An 18,127-nucleotide genomic window follows, 5' to 3' on the forward strand; every position below is an offset into this window, starting at 1 on the left:
CTCTATGTTCACACAGGAGATCTGCACCAAAGGAGGAGATGTTTCCCACCGCTGCTTCAGTACTGAAATCAAACTGCCCCTCCTTTCTAGTTCCAATCCAGAAGAGATCAGTCAGGACCCATGGTCTGCTAACTGCGGTGACCTACATGAAACGGGCTTGCCAGTTCTAGGAGAGAGAAGACCAGAGTATATGAAGGTGATGTGTTCCCCTTATTCACCCTCAATTTCCCTGAAACTAGAATATGCATGTTTACCAACTTGGAAATCACAGGGATTCACTCCTCCCTTGACCCTAGCATTTAATTTCTTTTCTCCTTCTCTGATACCTTTTAAGTTCACTGCCTACAGAGAAAAATTGCATGCAAGGGACACCAACCAAATGCCAAGGCCGGGAAGGCAGTGATCTCGCCTTGGAAACGATAGCAACTTGTTGCTTTACGATCTTCCATCTTCAGGATAGCTTCACCTGCGTGACAGACTGTCACAGACCCCATTTATGCAGATGTTCACAGAGCAACTCAACAGCTGCCAAGATCCCAGAGGAGGCTAGGTCGGGGCAGCAACAGGCTAGGGGTTGTCCCACCAATGGAGAAAGAAGCCTTCAAACTCCATCCACTGCCCTGTAAGAGGTCTCAAAAAGGGAGAGTCCTCTCTCCATCGTAAATAGGGCATAAACTCAAAAAGTAGAACTTGTTGCCTTCTAGGTGCAAAGAGACTATCTTGCCATAGGAATGATAGCACAGAGGAGCTCCTTTTCCCTTAGTACATAGCCAGGTCGCAGTGGTAGTGATTCTGGGAAGGTCCTTATCAAAGAGTTCAGCTTCATTTCAAGTGGATGCAAGAGATACTGAAACAAAGAAATACCTGAGGGTAAATTGTAGCCATCTCTCACCTCCATGCAATTGGACCAACTTATATAGATGACACTGGATGGGCTCTTCCTTCACTAGGCTTGTAGAGAATAAAGGTGGTTGAGGGAGTGTGTTAGTTCTTCATTTCACACCGTGCTGTGCAATTAGAGAAGTGCTGTAAAACGGGAGGCTAGATGGATGGCATTTCATTGAAAGCTACCCAAGCAGAGCTATCACTAATCCTAGTAGTGGACTTCCAAGAGAAAAAAGGATGAATAGGACTGCAGACAAATCAGCCAAAGAAACCAGGAACAGAAAAGGGACAATTAAAACAAACCAAACACCTGAACCGCCCCTTTACCTCCAATAAAAGGCTCTCTGGATATATGGTACAGAAGCTGCGATGTGACAGCTGTTGGGAGTACCACTGGAGGAACGTTGCTACCCCTAAACCTCATTATTTTATTTAGATGGCATCTCCAGGACAGGATTGCAATGTCAGCAACTGCTTCCCGGTGCACATAAACAGGGTTTCCGAGAGCACGGCTATCTCCAGGTGTGCTGGCATGTGCTTTCCTTTCAGTGTGTGAGAGCTAAAACCTTTGACGAATGGAGACTACTGGGACCAGTGAGACCACAGGCTGAAAGCTCTGCTGGTGCAGCTGCCCAGAGATGGAGGGAGTCTGTCCTTGCTGCCCTGTGAAAAAGGGACAGACTACGCAGAGAGCATAGGGGCTACGGCGTATCTGCACCACGCACAGGCAGCTCCTGCTTTCAGCCAAACCTTGGGGAAAAAAGCAAACCGAACTCAAACAAGTATTGCTGTATTTCAGGGAGCAGCAGCCGCTCGACTTTTCTGCCACACGCTGGCTGCACAGCAGGTGATAAATGCAAGGATTTTACATGGCTGTCCAAGCACCCCAGTAGCTGAGACACTTGTCTTCACGCAGGAGGGCCCATGGCCAAACTCCTTCTGCTAATTCATCTCAGTATCAGCCAGGAAAAGAGCTTTCTGTGCACTGGCCCCCTGTGTTATTTGCTGAATAAAATTCTTCCTCATTAACAGGCCAAAGCCCAAGAAACGGCCACTGGAACAAACAAGGTTCTGTGCAGATATAATCCCCACCTCACCGCCGGGGAATTAAAGCAAAGAATTAGGCTGTAGCCGTTCCCTTCCAGCACGATGCATGCTTAAGCAGGTTACGGCTTTGCACTGCAGACGTTTTCTGGGGAGAAGAAATAATGACTTCTTTACCAGCCCAACTCACTTGCTACTCTCAGGGAAACAAGCCTGAGGATTATTTTTTGACAAAACAGTTAAGAATGATTACTGCATGTCAGTATGTTTGAAGTGTTAACCTCAAGGATTGCTGAAAGTGCCAGTATTTCTCCAGCCTATTCTCCTCCCTTCAGTGCTATTCATGATATGCAGGAGAAGGGGCCTGGCTAACTTGAGAGATGCCAGCTAACAGGACAATCTTCTCACTGCTGCTGCAGCAAATATTCACATAGATGCCCGAGAAAGGAAGGTGCTAATTTTCCACACAGAAAAGCCTGCCCTTCAGAGACTGAGATCTAGTTCGTTAAGCACTGGTAGAACAAAAGTTACCTGGAGAGGAAAAAAAAGTCACTTCTTGCTGCTGGACTTGCTACCTAAACTGCTCACCAAAGGTGAAAATTTACCCTGTAATTCTTGAGCTGAACCTGGCACTTGGCCAGTCAGGTCACGAAGCAGCCGATCCACTTGAGGCAGACATGATTGGTGCTGTTTTGCAAGAAGGTGGGGTGCTGCAATTCTTACAAGATTTTGATCCTGTTCAAGTCCATGGGCTGATTAGACTCTGTACAAAGGCCAAGGGAGATTTCTCCTCCTGAGACATTTAGAGCCAGACTGTGAGGGGAAGCAGGGAGTGAAGCAGAGCCCTGTCACTGTTACAAGGCATCCTAGATGGTAAATCCTGAATTCCTCCAGACTGTGAAAAACTTAGGGCATATGGAAATGAGGAACAGGGATGGAGCAAAAGTGGAGACAGTGGTCAGGGCTAACCCTGAGGTGGTGACAATTTAGAAAGAGCAGCATGGGCTGGACACGAACCCAAAGGGCATTGGGGGTTGTGTTAGGACAGTTAGCAGGATGCAGAGCATACAAGTCTTGCCAGCAGATCATCACTTACTAGCAAAGAGCAAAGAAAAAGTGATGAAGCTGCCAGCTTCACTGGTGACACTACCACCCATGCTGGTTTTTGCTCCTGGCTTCCACACCATGCCATAGCAGGGGATGGCCTTAGCATGCTCCTTCCTTCCCCTGCATTGCCTGGAAAGTGATCTTTTCTCCTGCAAAGCCCTGCTTTAACACCCCAGCTGCACGCGGTGAATTTGAAAAAAAAGGGATGTTACACGCTGCCAAAACCATAGCCCAGCGGAAGCTGCATGGGTGCTATAACTATCAGCAGTAAATTCATGTGCGTATGAGAGCCAAGGTAACAAAGTCAAAAGGGTCCAAGCAGAGAGGACTGCTGCTTTGAAGTGCAGCAGCACTGTCTGGTTCACAGAGATAACCCGGGGCACCAGTGGGACACGCAGCTCCTCAAGGACACTGGTCTGGCTAGACCTGGGATTTGCTCCAAGTACAACCAGTGGCATACACAGTGCAACACAACCCCCTGCTACTGATGAGCAAAACCACTGCTTAAGCTTACCTTTGTTTCAAGCTGGAGTAATTTCCAGAGAGATGAATAGCAGTGTGGCTGCTAGAGGCTGTACCGGGTAGTTGCAATCCAAACTTGCCACCAGTGATTGAATTGAGGAATCTGCCTTGTGCCAACTGGGCAGAGAAATGAGTGCCACGGATATCACAGACACAGATGTGATGCTGGAGATGAGCATGCCCCTAGCACGGCACATCTGCAGAGACGGCACGGTTCAGTGACACAGACTCCCTCCTGAGAATGGGAATCTCCGGGTTTCTTGCTCTGCCATTGGCTGTAGCCCTTGGAAAAAAAACTTTTCTCCTCCTTTGGTGACTTCTCTCTTAAAATGAAGCTCTTAGAGGGAGGCTTTGCCATACTGTTGGGAGGCTTTCGCCATACTATTACGGCGAAACCAAATCTGAGTTGATTTCCCCCAGCTACCACCGATAATAAAAAAGGTGATACTACCGATAGTGGCAATAAAAGTTTCGTGCACATGCTCCCTGAAAAAATGCAACAAGGTACATTCTGGCAGCAGAATCGTATGTCACCTCCTCTTTTGGGAGCAAAAGCAGAACACGTGACATATGCTTTCAGTCAAACCCCACAACTCCCAAATTACAAAGAGTAAAGATCCATTCACCTATTCTCAACCTAGTGATTATTTTATGAAAATGTTTGGCCATTATTGTAGTGTTCCAAAATGTAATAATTTATTCTATTATATGTTTATAAGTACTCCTGAAACAGAAAGGGGAATAATTCAGCAATGCTACTGATTATAAAACTTTGACTCTGTACTAAATAAAGATGGTATAGGTTCTAATTTTCTCCTTAGGGTTTGGATATTATAAACCCATTGAGTATTACAGTGTCCCAAGTAGCTACTCGACAGTTAATTCCCATTCAGGAATGAAATCCTCTTTTTTCATATTGTAATGAATTTTCTCCAAACCGGTAAAATGCGTAGACTTTTAATTCCAACCACAGAAAGCAGCGATTGAACAAAAATAATAATAGCTGCACAATACTTCCTCGTTCCACCACCTCAATAACACTGCTACAAACAAAACCTCCCCACATGATAAATGTTATTACAAACTATTTCCATCCACAAAGCCAAACCATTCTCTCCATCAGCACTCGCCCAACGCCAAGCGTCTGCAGCTCCCAAGCACATGCCAACCACCTTCTCTGACACGCAGCCGACTCCACCTTTGACACGGACAGAGAGAGACCTTCAGCCACCACGGGCAAAGATGGCACATTTAGTACGGAGAGAGCCGGGTGTAAGAAAGGGGAATAAATCACAGCTCTCAGTGACGAGCCAAAGGAGCTGATTCGCAGCTCCACAGCATTGTGATGGTTGTGGGGATGATATGAACTACTCATCTTCAAGTGCTCCTTTTCAAGAGAGAGGTTGGATGAACAAGCTGGAGAGGCAAGATGTGGTGTGCTTGTGGAGGTTTGGGGACAGAGGCTAGCTCATTTTAATACAATGATATGCAGATGGTTTTGCTTTTTCAAATATGCTTAAGCTGCTCTTTAGGACTTGTGCGTGCTCTTCTCCCAGCATTAAAATATATTCATATTCCATGTGTGAAACGCCTTGTACAGCACAGCAGCAGAGACAGTATGCTTAAGTGATCAAAGCACCTTTCATAGCTGTACTACCAGCACTGACAAACAGACCTGTTTTACAAACGCTTTGGTTTATAATCTCAGCGAGAGATGACATGTTTTCCTCCTCCACCCCCACCCACAGGTTGGATACCGAAGTGGCACATGCCGCGCTTACCTAGGAAGCCCTCTTCATCCACAATGATGGTGTAGTCCTCTGGGGTTTCCGTGAGGCTAAAGAACTTGCACCTGGCAAAGGCAAACAGCAGGAGAGCATGATTAGCTGCTGGACTGAGCGGAGGCTGGTCTTCCACCTAAAAAGGAGGTCCTTTCCTACCCAAGCTGTGCTGGAGGAAAGAATCACGGTCTGGTGTGTATGGAGAGGCCCGAGGCATTAACAGACCTGGCTTTTATTGCTGGCTCAGCCACTCACACTGCGTGACCCACATTCCCTGCTGCCTGCCTATGCACAACGGAGCTGGTAAAACACTTATTATTTTTATGACTTAGTTCTTAGTTACTTTTCTTAATTACCCTTAAGGCTTCCTGTCACAGCCCAGGACCTGCTGTATTGCACTGACACAGAGCAAAAGGCTTTGCTCACTGACTGATCCCTTCAACACCCTCCAAAAGCCCTCTCATGGTTCACACGTGCACCCGTCTTCCCCATTTACGCACTGAAGTTTCTTGCCTTGTCAAGGTTTGACATCTAATCTCTCAACCAAGCCCTAGTATCTCTTCTTACTGCTTCAGAGGCTTTTCCCACCAGCAGACAGTATCCCAGTTCCCTTTGCTGGTCCTTGCCCCTTCCTTCAGTAGATGCGTCCCTTCCCTGGGGAGCTCCAGGTGAAGAGACAAGTGGTAGGGGCCATTGAGCACATGAACACAAGGTCAAGCTTCCGCCCTCTCAATCTCCTATTGCTGCTGTTCTGCCCCGTCCTCATCTTTTGACACCGCAGGCCATGTGCGGCACAGCCTCGCCATCTCATTCAGCACTAAGCACAATGTCACCTCTAACATAAGATACAAAATAAATGTGACATGGGATTCTTCCACTGCAGACACACAAACAAAAAAAGCCTCAGCCTTAAGGTTTAACCACATATAGTTGAAACGGTTTTTTTTTCCCCTAACGTACCAACATATGTACAGCAACATCTACTAAAAAAACCCAAAACTTTCTCCAGCTTCTATCCAGTTGGTCCCCAGAAACAGCAGGAAGGTTTGCACAACATTTTGCAAGCTCATGTTCACCTTCAGCAGACCACACACTTGTCGAGCACCAGCAGAGTGCTGGCTGGCCCTCCCGACCCATGCAGGGCTCCAGGCCTCTCCAGGAGCATGCCAGAGCACAGGGACTGCGTTTGCTACCCAAGCTACAAGAGAAATCTTTCTGTCTAGGAAGCTAAATTGGGTGCAACAGGAAGAGCCTGTGTCCATAAGGACCAAAGAGCAGGATTTCACAGTTAGACTGTAATACTATCAGATTTATCTGAGGCAACCCATGGAAAATATTTTTAATACTAGAAAAAGAAAGATTGTTCTTAAGGCCCCCAAATGTCACTGTGTGTTCACAGTATAATTCCTGCATGGAGCACAGTTCAGCAGGATCGGCAACCAGGGACCACCAGGGCTTCTCAGCACTGCTAAGCATCTGTGTCCCAAAGTCTTCAGGACTTCTGAAAGCCAGGAACCCCACATTGGTGGCTCAAGACATCAAAAAATGGAAACATTCACTTGATTAAGGAATCAGACTAAAAACTGGCTTGACCATTCTTTTGGCTGGCTGAAAAGAACAAAGATTGCGGCTATCCCCTCCAAAAACAACAGGGAGAAAAATGAGACGGCTGCTGCCTTCCCCCTCACCTCATCAGGAAAACTAGAAGAAACAACATGCAGCTCTATTAGTGATCTGCCATGTAACCAACACCATTTCACGTAAATGGAAAGTATCAGACAACCTGCCTTTAGAGACTCGTCCTATTTTCCTAGGAGCATCCGTCATGACAATCAAGCATGACACTCTCCCTCCTAGCACAGACGTATCACTATAAAATACAGAAGTGGCCCCACCACAACAGAAACCACAACTTCATTATTTTGTGTCATTGGTAATAGCTACTGTGACAGCCACATTTACTAACTCAACTCTCTCCAGGAATAGTGCCAAGAGAAGCAGAAAACAGTAGCAGCCCAAATTTTTTACTCTTACTTCTTAACTGCACAAGGATGCTACCTGTGCGATGGGTGATCCAAGCTGGGTAAAAAGGACTTCTGGGATGCTGCTCCAGGTGGCTCCCAGGAGGTATAAGTGTTTCTTATTTAGTGGATAAATTCCCTGGAGAAGTCACTGAAATAAAATTCTTTGCTACTATTACCCCACCAAGCCACATGCATGCTGACTAGGGAGAAGCTAGCGGTCTTAAAGGAGGAAACATTAATATTAAAAAAAAAAATAATTTTTTTCCTGATCTACGATGGCATTTATGGAGAAATTTTGTTCCAGAACAGTAATACACGTCTGTGTGCACACATGGACCTCAGCAGAAAAAGTACGATTGTGACAGATGCCATTTTCTTAGCACACATCTAAAAATGGTGATATTTAAGGGATATGTACAGATGAAATCCCATAATTGCTGGCTCAGAATGCATGTCAAAACCTCACATCTTCATATACCAGCTCAAAGCCCAATCCCTACCTCACTGCAATTCTGTAAAAGGTCAGCAGCATAGAGCCATCTGAATTTAAAAGCAAAGTCTTCTCACCATCACAGAGAAGACCAGTGGTTCTTGTGGTATACATTCACTTTGTTCAAGCCAATGATGCCTTCTTTTTCCCAGGGAAAAGCTAAAAATGAAAAATTGGAATTGTGTGATAAAATACGGCACAGAAAATTTTCTTACCATCGCATGCTGTCAAAACTCAAGTCCTCACCCTAAAACCTGTGCCTCAGCATAGATATGTAAAGAACTACTTCCACCGTGAGTGCAGCTCAAAAATTGTGTCTTGAATCATCAATGACAGAAGGAACTCAATGTCGTATTTCTCTCCTGCACTATACTACACATACCTCTTCCATTCAAGGTATTCCCATCATTTCTCTTTCCTCTTACACCAGTTCTCGATAAGCTGAATGCCAACAGCATCTTCTATTATCACATCAAAGCCAAGAAAAGAAAAGACTTGCCTTTTAATCATTTTGAGACATCAGGCAAACAGTATTTCTCCAAGTACATGTGGAAAGCATATATGTAAGAAGACAGTATTTTTAGTTTCCTAATAGCCAAACCTCGGATAGATTCTTCTGGATTTCTGCCTTCTTCGTGTTTCAGCACATTTCCACTTCAGCACTGTTGCTGACTTCGACTGCCTGACAACATATGTCTTTTTCTGGCAACGCAGCAAATGTAGACCAATCTATTATTAGATTAGATCTTTGAAACTGCAAAGCTTACACTGTGTATGGAAGTAATACCCAAGCTTGCACAGAGCAGGAAAGCATGTGTAGGATGCAGCAACAGCATCATTTCAGTTTGCAAACAGCACTCAAGTCTCCACGGGAGAAGAAAGCAGGCAGGAAAGCAGGTTGGCCTCACTTGCAGGTCCGCCCCAGAAGCGTCTCCTCAAGACATTTGGTCCCCAGGCCTGCCTAGACCACAAGGGCGGTAATATTGGAATGAATGCAACTTCCATTGGTTCCGGGTCACACACAAAGCACACGTTTGTGGGAATACTGCTGTGGATCATTTGAAAGTTCAGCACAGACGATGGTCTTTAAGGAAGCCACAAGTCCTATCTTATCATTTATAAGGAAACTACTTAGTTAATTGTTGCCTCGGCAGGGTAACGTGTTGCAAAGCTGTTTGTTCTATGGAAAAGATCCTTCCCAGAAGGAGGTGGGCGGCTGGCCTCCCCACATGTCAGAAACCATGGCCAAATGCTATTCAAAAGCAACATAATGCCTAAGAAGCATTCAAATGCAAAGTCTGGAGGTAACCCAAAAGTTTGCAAAGAAGCAATTGAACTGAATGGGAATTAAGAAGCAGCAGCAGAAAGTTGATCTGAGTGAATATGAAAAACATAATTTGTTGGGTTTTATTCCAGACTGTCTTCTCATTTTAGAGGAGAAGGGATTTGTATACTTCACTCTGTACATTATCATGACAATATACATTCTTAGTACAGAAAGACAGTCTCATGCTAATCATCTAATTCTTGGTGATCTTAACTTCTTTGCAGTTTTATAAATAATGACAAGAGGTGGATTCTAGTACGACATATTGTGAAATGTATTTAGGAAAGCAGTAAAGAACACTTGTGCTGTTAATGCGTTTTGACATATTTGTGTAACATGTTAAGTACTTTACACCATCTAATTACAAGACTATACAGTCAAATGGCACTGAAAATTGCAAACAGTGAAATGGCTGGTGTTTTCTAAACAGCATATTTGTTTGTTAGCCAAAACACTTTGCCATCTTCTTGGTGAGACTGATGAAACACAGCTTAGCTGAACTCCAAAGACAAAAAAAACCCCCCTTGCAATAGGTGTCAGTTGACTTTCCACTCAAAGCTCAGATCAGAAAGTGGTGGGTTCACCTTTCTTACAGTAACTTAATTCTGCAGCCTGATATTAGAAGGCTGCTACCCTGTTAAAAGGAGCATTATTGTTCATATGAGCTGTTTAAACAAACTCCACAGTACTGTCCCTACCAAGGGAAACACTAAAGATGTCACAGCACTGTTAGAAACGGTCAAAGGACAGCAGCAACATTCCTTCCAATCATTAGTTGTGCTCAGATCTGGGACGGAGACATTAGCAAATACAACCAGGGACCGCCTAAAGAGTCACTGTGATAGCAGAGTTTGGTTCATTACAGAAAGTTAATCATTTTCAAAACCAACACGGAACAAAACTAGCAGATTTGCGGCCAAGGAAAGCAAGTATCATGAACAGACATAAATTCATGGAAGTCCTACAGGCTGTGCTATGCCAAAACTTCCAACACGATAAGCATGATGGTCTTGTCTAATCCATAATAATGACAGTTTAAGCTACAGATTACATTGTGTAAAGTTAAAAGGGGGGACCTTCAGTCAACCCCTCTCCTTGCTACTTTTGTGTAGCTGGGGAAGTTATCTAAGTCTTTATTTAGACTTTGAGACAACTAGGAGCAGAATAATAGAAAAATGATTGGCACCGTGAAGGAACAGAAATCAAGACAAAGCACAAAAAGGATGACCTGCAATACAGAAAATAAATAAATATGTAAATAAATAGATGTGGATGTGCTGAAGAAGATACTAATCTTAAGTACAGCTTACTGATAAAGCCAGGACACATGGCAAAAATAAACAAGGATTATTCAAACAAACGTCAGCTGGGTGTCTACTGTACTGGCCTTCATTAAACCAGTATCAAACTGTGGTTCAATTCTTCATCAGAACGGTTCCATGTGGTCTGGACTACGAGAGCCCATGCAAATCAAATTACTGCTGCAAATGAAAGATTAGCAGTAGCTTGAAACAATACCAACTAGTAATTCTGATATGATTTGTATTTTTCTGGAGTCAGACTTGGTCAGTCCAGACTTCCCAAGCTGCAGATTAAACAAAACTACAATATTCAAGAGTTATCCTGCAACATAACCACAGGAGATATTTTTTTGGTTCTATAAACACACACTTGGAGTTTATTTTGTATGACTAGCAAAGCCCAAGTCATGATGCTTTCACAAAGCACAGCGTTTGCAGTATTGCTTTCTAAAACTGTTACTTGGGATACTAAAACATATCTTTCCTTCATTTGTCATGACAGCATTTTTTTTAATACTTCCTAAAAAAACAATTAGAAAGCAACATGCAACTTGGCTGGTTTATTTTTCCCCCTTCAACAGACTTTACCAGCGTATTTAGGAAGATTCTGTAAGAAAATCTGTTTTATCTCGACTTACGTGTAGAAATAAATTCCTGCCAAATGTGAAGAGAGAAGCCAAAACTACACTGCAGTAGTAGTAAGAAAATATACCACATGAAGAAACTAAGGCATGTTACATGCTGGAATGGAGTAGGAAGCTTAGCTTAGTGAAGGAAATTATATAAGGGAGATGAAAAGGTCCGAGTCCTCCCAAGTGCAGTGCCCTCATTAAGCCACTCCATCTGATGAACGTGAACGATGCTGGTTTCCCATCCCAGCATGACTGCCAACAGGCAAAGAGTCTGTGGTGCTTAGCAGGGATGTCCTGCAGGAAGTATAAATGCAGTTTAAGACCATGCAAGTGTTACTGCGCTCATCTGTTATTTGTCCATTGAAGGAGCTAAATACAGAGATTGTTTTTATGAACTCAATGAGAACAATACACAAACCAATGACTTTAGGTGTGGACATACTGAAGTTAACACATCTTCTATGCCCAAGACTTGTCCTGGGCGTGAATCTGTAGAATAATTTACTGACCTGATGTAATTAAAAGCTATTCTTAGCACAGATTTTTCTTCCTGGGTCATAAATTATTTCAAGTGAGCTCTGCTGTGCAATTTTTGCTTGGAACGTCACCACTCACCACCTATATTAGTGAATGGGGCTGAATCAAAAACCTGGATCTGAACTCTACTGCTCTGGCCGGTGCCCAGATGATGCAAGTGCCAGGTGCTTGGCAGGAGTCCTTCCTTCCACACACTGAGAAAAGTCAGCCAGTTACCTCCAAATGGCTCACTTGCACTTTGAGACTCCGGTCTGCAAGGCACCATATAAGCATCCTCAATGATAAGGGTGCTCAAGGGTGCAAAGCACAAGGACACAAGGACAGGAACCTGCAGCAGATCTGCACCCATGCTGCACCTCACTTCACACAACCACAGGGTGTCATTCTTTAGGTTTTAGCATTCTTACTGGGTATTTAGCAGTACTGGATACTGGTGCTCATAAGGATTTGGTGGATACAATGTGTCTGAAAGCCTGTCTGGTGCTCAGAGAGGAAGCAGCTCTTGGTCTAAAAAAACATCAGTTATAGCAATGCAATTTCAATTTTCCTGAAGTAACCTAAAAAAAAAAAAAAAGGAAAAAAAAGGAAAATGGAATTACTTCACCTCTGCTTCTCATTCATCATTTTGTTTTGTCATCTCTGCCACCTTACTTCCCAAAAAGGGGCAACAAAAGTTGAGCGAACAAGTTCTTGATAAATCAAAACTAGGAAATCACTTCTTATAGTTTCAAGTTGAAACACTTCCTTTTAGTTTGAACTGAAATGAAACATTTCATGCGAGCAACAAACATTTCATGGAAGGCACTATTACATTTTGACTTAACTGAGCCCCTCAAGCGTTAATTCCATAAAGAATCTTCACTGGTTAATGCCTTCTGCTTGGGAAATGTTTGTTTATCTTGGTGCAGCAAATGACAAGGGGGATGGAAGAAACCAGCAGCTATGGTTCAGAGTTGCAGACAGGAACAAGATCCTCCACTAATCTTAAAGGTAAAAAAAAATTAGAACAAAACAGCATTTAGATAGGTATATGCTCATGCTTCCACTCCTACACTCTCTTCTCAGACCTTTGAAACTGTACTGTGTTTCACAGCATGTACAGCTGCCACATACACCTTGCTTACGCTTACCCTGGAACCACAGGGTTCTCTGGCTTGTACAGGTTGCATGCACTACAAATGCTGCCGTTGGAGCAGGTTTAACAATCCCATTGCATTAAGTGAGCCACGACAGACCCCACCTTCCTCTTGTGCAGCCATAGACATGTTGCACGGCATAGCGCTGGCTTTTTCCCACCTTGGAAAACTCATTTTTATCATCTGCTTAAGTAGGGAACACAGTAAGGAAGGAGAGAGGGCTGGAGGAGGGAAGAAATGAGAGGGAAGAAATGCATTCGGTTAGGTTTCAATTTCCCAAATACTATTTCAACTTTCTAGATTCACTATGGGCAAAAAATTCAGGTGTCAGACTGCTGATGGAACTAGCTGCTTTTCTGCATGAAAGCAGACATCTCTCCATGCTCTAACCACTGGAGACAGAAAACAGAGAATTACTAGGTTGTTCATCTTCTGTTATTCTCACAGACTTTGAGAACTGTTGCTTAATACTGCCTGCAAGGTACTAGTTTTCTTTCCTGTCATCACACAGTAATTCTGAGCCCAAATTCATCAGCATATGATGAACGGAATGGGTGAACATGAACGGAGTGAACTATATATCTTTGTCCCTTGACTGTATGGAAAACATCAGCATGCTTGTTTGTAGGGAAACACAGTCATAAAGTCAATAACGGGTGCTCCTTCTCACTTAAAATGATTTCCTATTTTTCTCATAACACAAATTTGGCAACTTCAAGTTCCGTGAGAGTAATAATTAATAGCTGATTTTGCCTACCTGTCTAGAAGTCAAAATCACTACGCTGCTCTGATAAGGGCAGGCAGCAAGCAAAGTTAAAGCCACAGCTTCCCTCACACCTTGGGATTTCTCAGTGCATGGCACAAGGCACCGACTACAGTGAGCAACTTTGCAGGGTCTTTGGTGGGACACCTGCTATTCACCCCAGGGACATCCTGGTGTGCACTCAGAGCTGTTTGGCATTTGGGTCACGAGCACTGGGCACCTGCCTGGGGTCAGTATGGGTTATCATGGCAAAAGCCTTTTTGCAGCTCTGGTTCTACGGAGCTCAAGGCAAACTGAACACAGCTCTATTTCTCAATGTTAAAACCAGCTTTAAAAGGCTTGCTGTCAAGCCTCTGAGGAGTATTTAAGAACAAGTCTTGCAGAGTCACTGGAGCTGACGTGCCCAGAGAGCCCCCCTGGCTGAGGAGCCCCATGGCACGGGCCAGGAGTGGAGCAATGCCGTGCACGCCGAGCGTGCATTGCGAGAGTCACAAGGTGTGAGACAAGCTCAGACACTCAACTCTTCCTGAGTCAGCATTCATCCTGTGCTGCCCCTTTTTACCAAATGGTGCATAAATTTCTACTGATTTAGATGGTCTTACATAGCTCTAAATAAACACCGATAGGGTGACAATCTGTTTGCATTGCGGGAGAAGCACTGAAGCATGTCTGCAACAGAGGCAGGTACAACGCGTCAGTGCTACCCCTGATCTAGCAAGCCATCCTGCCAGCTCGCAAGCGCTCCCAGGATCTGCCTTCTTCCCCCAAGCTGTTAACACAAGTCGGGGCTGATGTTGAGCTTTCACTAGAAGGAGCCTCCCTCAGCTTGCCTACAGCCCTGCTTGCAACTTAAGGAGTTCTACTTGCAATGTAAGAAGAAACTAAGTGAATTTAAGCCAAAAAGTTTAGTGAATCCTGTCTTCACGAGTTTATGGCTTTCTAGTTATTGGGATATATGAACAAAACCCAGTTGTAGGAATGGGTCTTGCATAGAGTTGATTTTGAGTCACTGAAGACTCTAGATTCCCCAAAAGGGAAAGTGCGTAAAGAAAGCAGATTTTTGTTCTGAACACTGAAAACATGGATGAGTAAGTCTTCTTCCTCCAGCCACCACTGTTGATTGACCTGTACCATATTATAGAAACTCAACTTGAAAAAGTGACCTTTCAGGGAAAGCCATCTAATGCAAATTTGAATTCTGGAGGAAAACAAAACAAAACAAAAAACCAACAACAAACTTGCAATGTTCACAGAAATATAACCAGAAAGAGCCCAGGATTTATTACCATGGTTTTCTGAGTTAAAAAGAAGCCATAGAAACATGGTTTTTGTCCATGCAATTCACTGAACATAACCCAGTTAGTGGTTTGCACCGACTCTCTTCCCAACTCTTCCTACTTTCATCAAACCCAACACTAGATTCACTCAATACAAAACAGGCAAAGGGCAAAAGCAGAAGATATTTTTCTTTATAGAAATCTGCCTTTAACACTATTATCCAAAAGAACAGCAGTAGTGTCTCTCTATATCACACAAGACTCCAATTAGGATTGTCTTGCTCTGTCTGTATTCAGCTTTTCACTGTGGGCTCTGGGCACGTTGCTGTAGCTCCTGCCAGAGCAGTGCAGAGCCGCAGAGGACTACCAGGGAGTTGTGCAGTCCCACAAAGCCAGGAGACCGGTAAAAAAAAAAATTACTTGCCACTCTTCACGTCACAGTGAAATACTTGGAGGCTTAGCACTAGATAAAATGAACGGAAGTCAAGCTAAGGCAGAAGGTGAGCCACAGCACAAGTGACAATGCCAGACCCACAGCCCTGCCCGTGGCAGGAAGCGGGTCTCTCCAGGAGCCAAAGCAGCGTGGCACTGCCAGCATCAGCGATGTCAAGAGCCTTGAACGCGGACCGGCCGTGGCTGTACTAAGCACTGTCAAGGTGCCGTCTATGCTGTGCTGACCTGCTATAACCATTAGCGGGAACCATAATAACCATTAACATGGAGGAGGAGCAAGGACACCTCCTCTCAGCCCAGAGCACTTTAGGGATAACTAAGTGCCCTAAATACTGCCCGCAGGGCCTCTGTGCACATTCTCCTCTGTTAACCTAAAACCTGTTATCATTTCTACTGATTTAGATGGTCTTACATAGCTTTAAATAAACACCGATAGGGTGACAATCTGTTTGCATTGCGGGAGAAGCACTGAAGCATGTCTGCAACAGAGGCAGGTACAACGCGTCAGTGCTATCATGTTTGTATCAAAAATAGCGTGGCCAGCAGGAGCAGGGCAGTGATCGTGCCCCTGTACTGGGCACTGGTGAAGCCGCACCTCGAATGCTGTGTTCAGTTTTGGGCCCCTCACTACAAGAGAGACATTGAGGGGCTGGAGCGTGTCCAGAGAAGGGCAACGAAGCTGGGGAAGGGTCTGGAGCACAAGGCTGATGGGGAGCGGCTGAGGGACCTGGGGTTGTTCAGCCTGGAGAAAAGGAGGCTGAGGGGAGACCTTATCGCTCTCTACAACTCCCTGAAAGGAGGCCGTAGAGACGTGGGGGTCGGTCTCTTCTCCCAGGTAACAAGTGACAGGACGAGAGGAAATGGCCTCAAGTTGTGCCAGGGGAGGTTTAGACTGGATATTAGGAAATTTTACTTCACAGAAAGGGTTATCAGGCATTGGAACAGGCTGCCCAGGGAAGTGGTTGAGTCACCATCCCTGGAGGTATTTAAAATACGTTTGGATGCGGTGCTTAGGGACACGGTGTAGTGGTGGTCTTGGTAGTGTTAGGTTTACGGTTGGACTCAATGATCTTAAAGGTCTTTTCCAACCTATACGATTTTATGATTCTGTGATTCTGTATGTAAACAGATTTTGCCCCCTTCTGTCCCTCCCAAAAAATGTTAGGAACAGCTGTAAGAAGGGACCAAGACGCTAGCAGCATGAACATTGTCACAGCCCTCAGACCCAAGAGACGTGAGAGCAGCCGATAACAGAAATGTTCAAAAGATAAAGTAGCCTTAGATAACGTGTTCCTCCAGTCACTACAGCCAACTACGTGAGGATAGTCACAAAACAGGCTGTAATCACTAAGCCAGATCCTGTTTTAGAAGTGAAAGCACCCCGAGACCGGTTACATTTCCAGCCTCCATGCCTGGTGGGACGGGAGCAGCTCTTTCCCAGGGCGAAGGCAGGCAGTAACACACCTCCTGGGTTACCGGATCCAGTCCCAAAGGCTGCAGGCACATCTCCATATGCCAGGAGGTGAGCAGGGGAGGCTGTGGCCATTGCTATTGACCTAAGCAAGGAAAACTCTTTTCCTTTTAGGCAAACCCATAAATTACCTCAGTAATTTAGTCTGCTAATTTTAGTCTGCTAATTTAGATTGCAATGCCTTTAGATTTACAAATAGGAAAATGAAGCAAGACTCTTATCCACTAAAAAAAACCCAAAACGAAACCAAAACCCCACACACAGCCAAAAAACAACCCACACCAAAATGGCCAGAGTTATGTTACTAGCTCCAGAGACTCTGATCTAACACCTTGCTCCATACTGGTCTTATGGGCCAGCCTATGGTTCAAGTTTCTATTTGTGATACAGGTCTAAAACCATCCCTGTTGAGAAGTGTGGGGATGTAAAACCAGACCAAACCTCATATTCTCATTTACTGTGCTAACGGGAACTAAATGAGCATCTCAGGCATCACTTTGCTCATGTTTTATTGCTGTTCTTCCTCCAGCTTTTTTTTTTTTTGAACCAACATATCAGAAACAAAGCAATGGAGCAATAGCAAAAATGTTTGAATCCCCAAACTTGCAAAAATCATAAAATTATTTGCAAAGATGAAACTACTATCTGATGCATAGTGCAGTGCCGCCTGTACTAATTTCCTTCTCCGAGGACGATGGTAAAAGTGCACATCAGTTCTTACTCAAGTCACTTAATTTGTTCCTTTTGGTTTGATGCCCCCCCAAGCATCTTTAACAATACTGTTTACAGTTTTGTCATTGTTAATGGCAGGAGAGTAATTTTTCAAATCTCCATAGAGGGTCAATGAATGTTTACATCAAAATGGCAAGAGCTCTTCGCTTTGGGAGAGAATGCTGCAATCAAATCTCTGAAGGGGAAGTTAGAGCAGTAAATGAAAAGGAAGCTTAGTTTGTGTGCATTGGAAAGGGATTCATTTATTATCTAACAATTAACTAATTGATCCAGACACACCTTTTCCTCTTCTCTCTTTGCTATCCCAGCCTGCCAGCACTCTTAAAAGCCCATCTATTGTGAGCCAACTTATCCACACAAGAGATGCAAAATTCTTTCCATTTGAAATAGCCTGTCATTTTTTTAAGCAGAAGGTAACTGTGCTTTAAAAATTTTTTCTTTACAGCAGTAACAGTATCCCCTGATCACCGTCAGAGCTGAACTTACAGCACAAGAAGGAGAGGTGAAGTACAACACAGATGTCCTGGTTTTGGCTGGGGTGGAGTTAATTTTCTTCAGAGTAGCTGGTACAGGGCTGTGTTTTGCACTTGTGCTGGAAACAGTGTTGATAACCCAGGGCTGTTTGCGTTCCTGCTGAGCAGTGCT

The 18,127-nt window shown here is 44.3% G+C and overlaps 1 protein-coding gene across 1 annotated transcript in view; it reads right to left on the minus strand.

Annotated features, from left to right (window-relative positions):
• The window catches only part of CASTOR2 (cytosolic arginine sensor for mTORC1 subunit 2), a 125,929-nt gene that overhangs the window by 52,860 nt on the left and 54,942 nt on the right, over window positions 1-18,127 (minus strand). Inside the window, exon 2 of the mRNA XM_075518459.1 lies at window positions 5,340-5,410. Within this exon, the coding sequence (XP_075374574.1) occupies window positions 5,340-5,410 (71 nt within the window). The remainder of the gene's footprint in view (window positions 1-5,339; window positions 5,411-18,127) is intronic.

Source organism: Mycteria americana, chromosome 15 (genome assembly GCF_035582795.1).
Source record: "Mycteria americana isolate JAX WOST 10 ecotype Jacksonville Zoo and Gardens chromosome 15, USCA_MyAme_1.0, whole genome shotgun sequence".
Taxonomy (NCBI): domain Eukaryota; kingdom Metazoa; phylum Chordata; class Aves; order Ciconiiformes; family Ciconiidae; genus Mycteria; species Mycteria americana.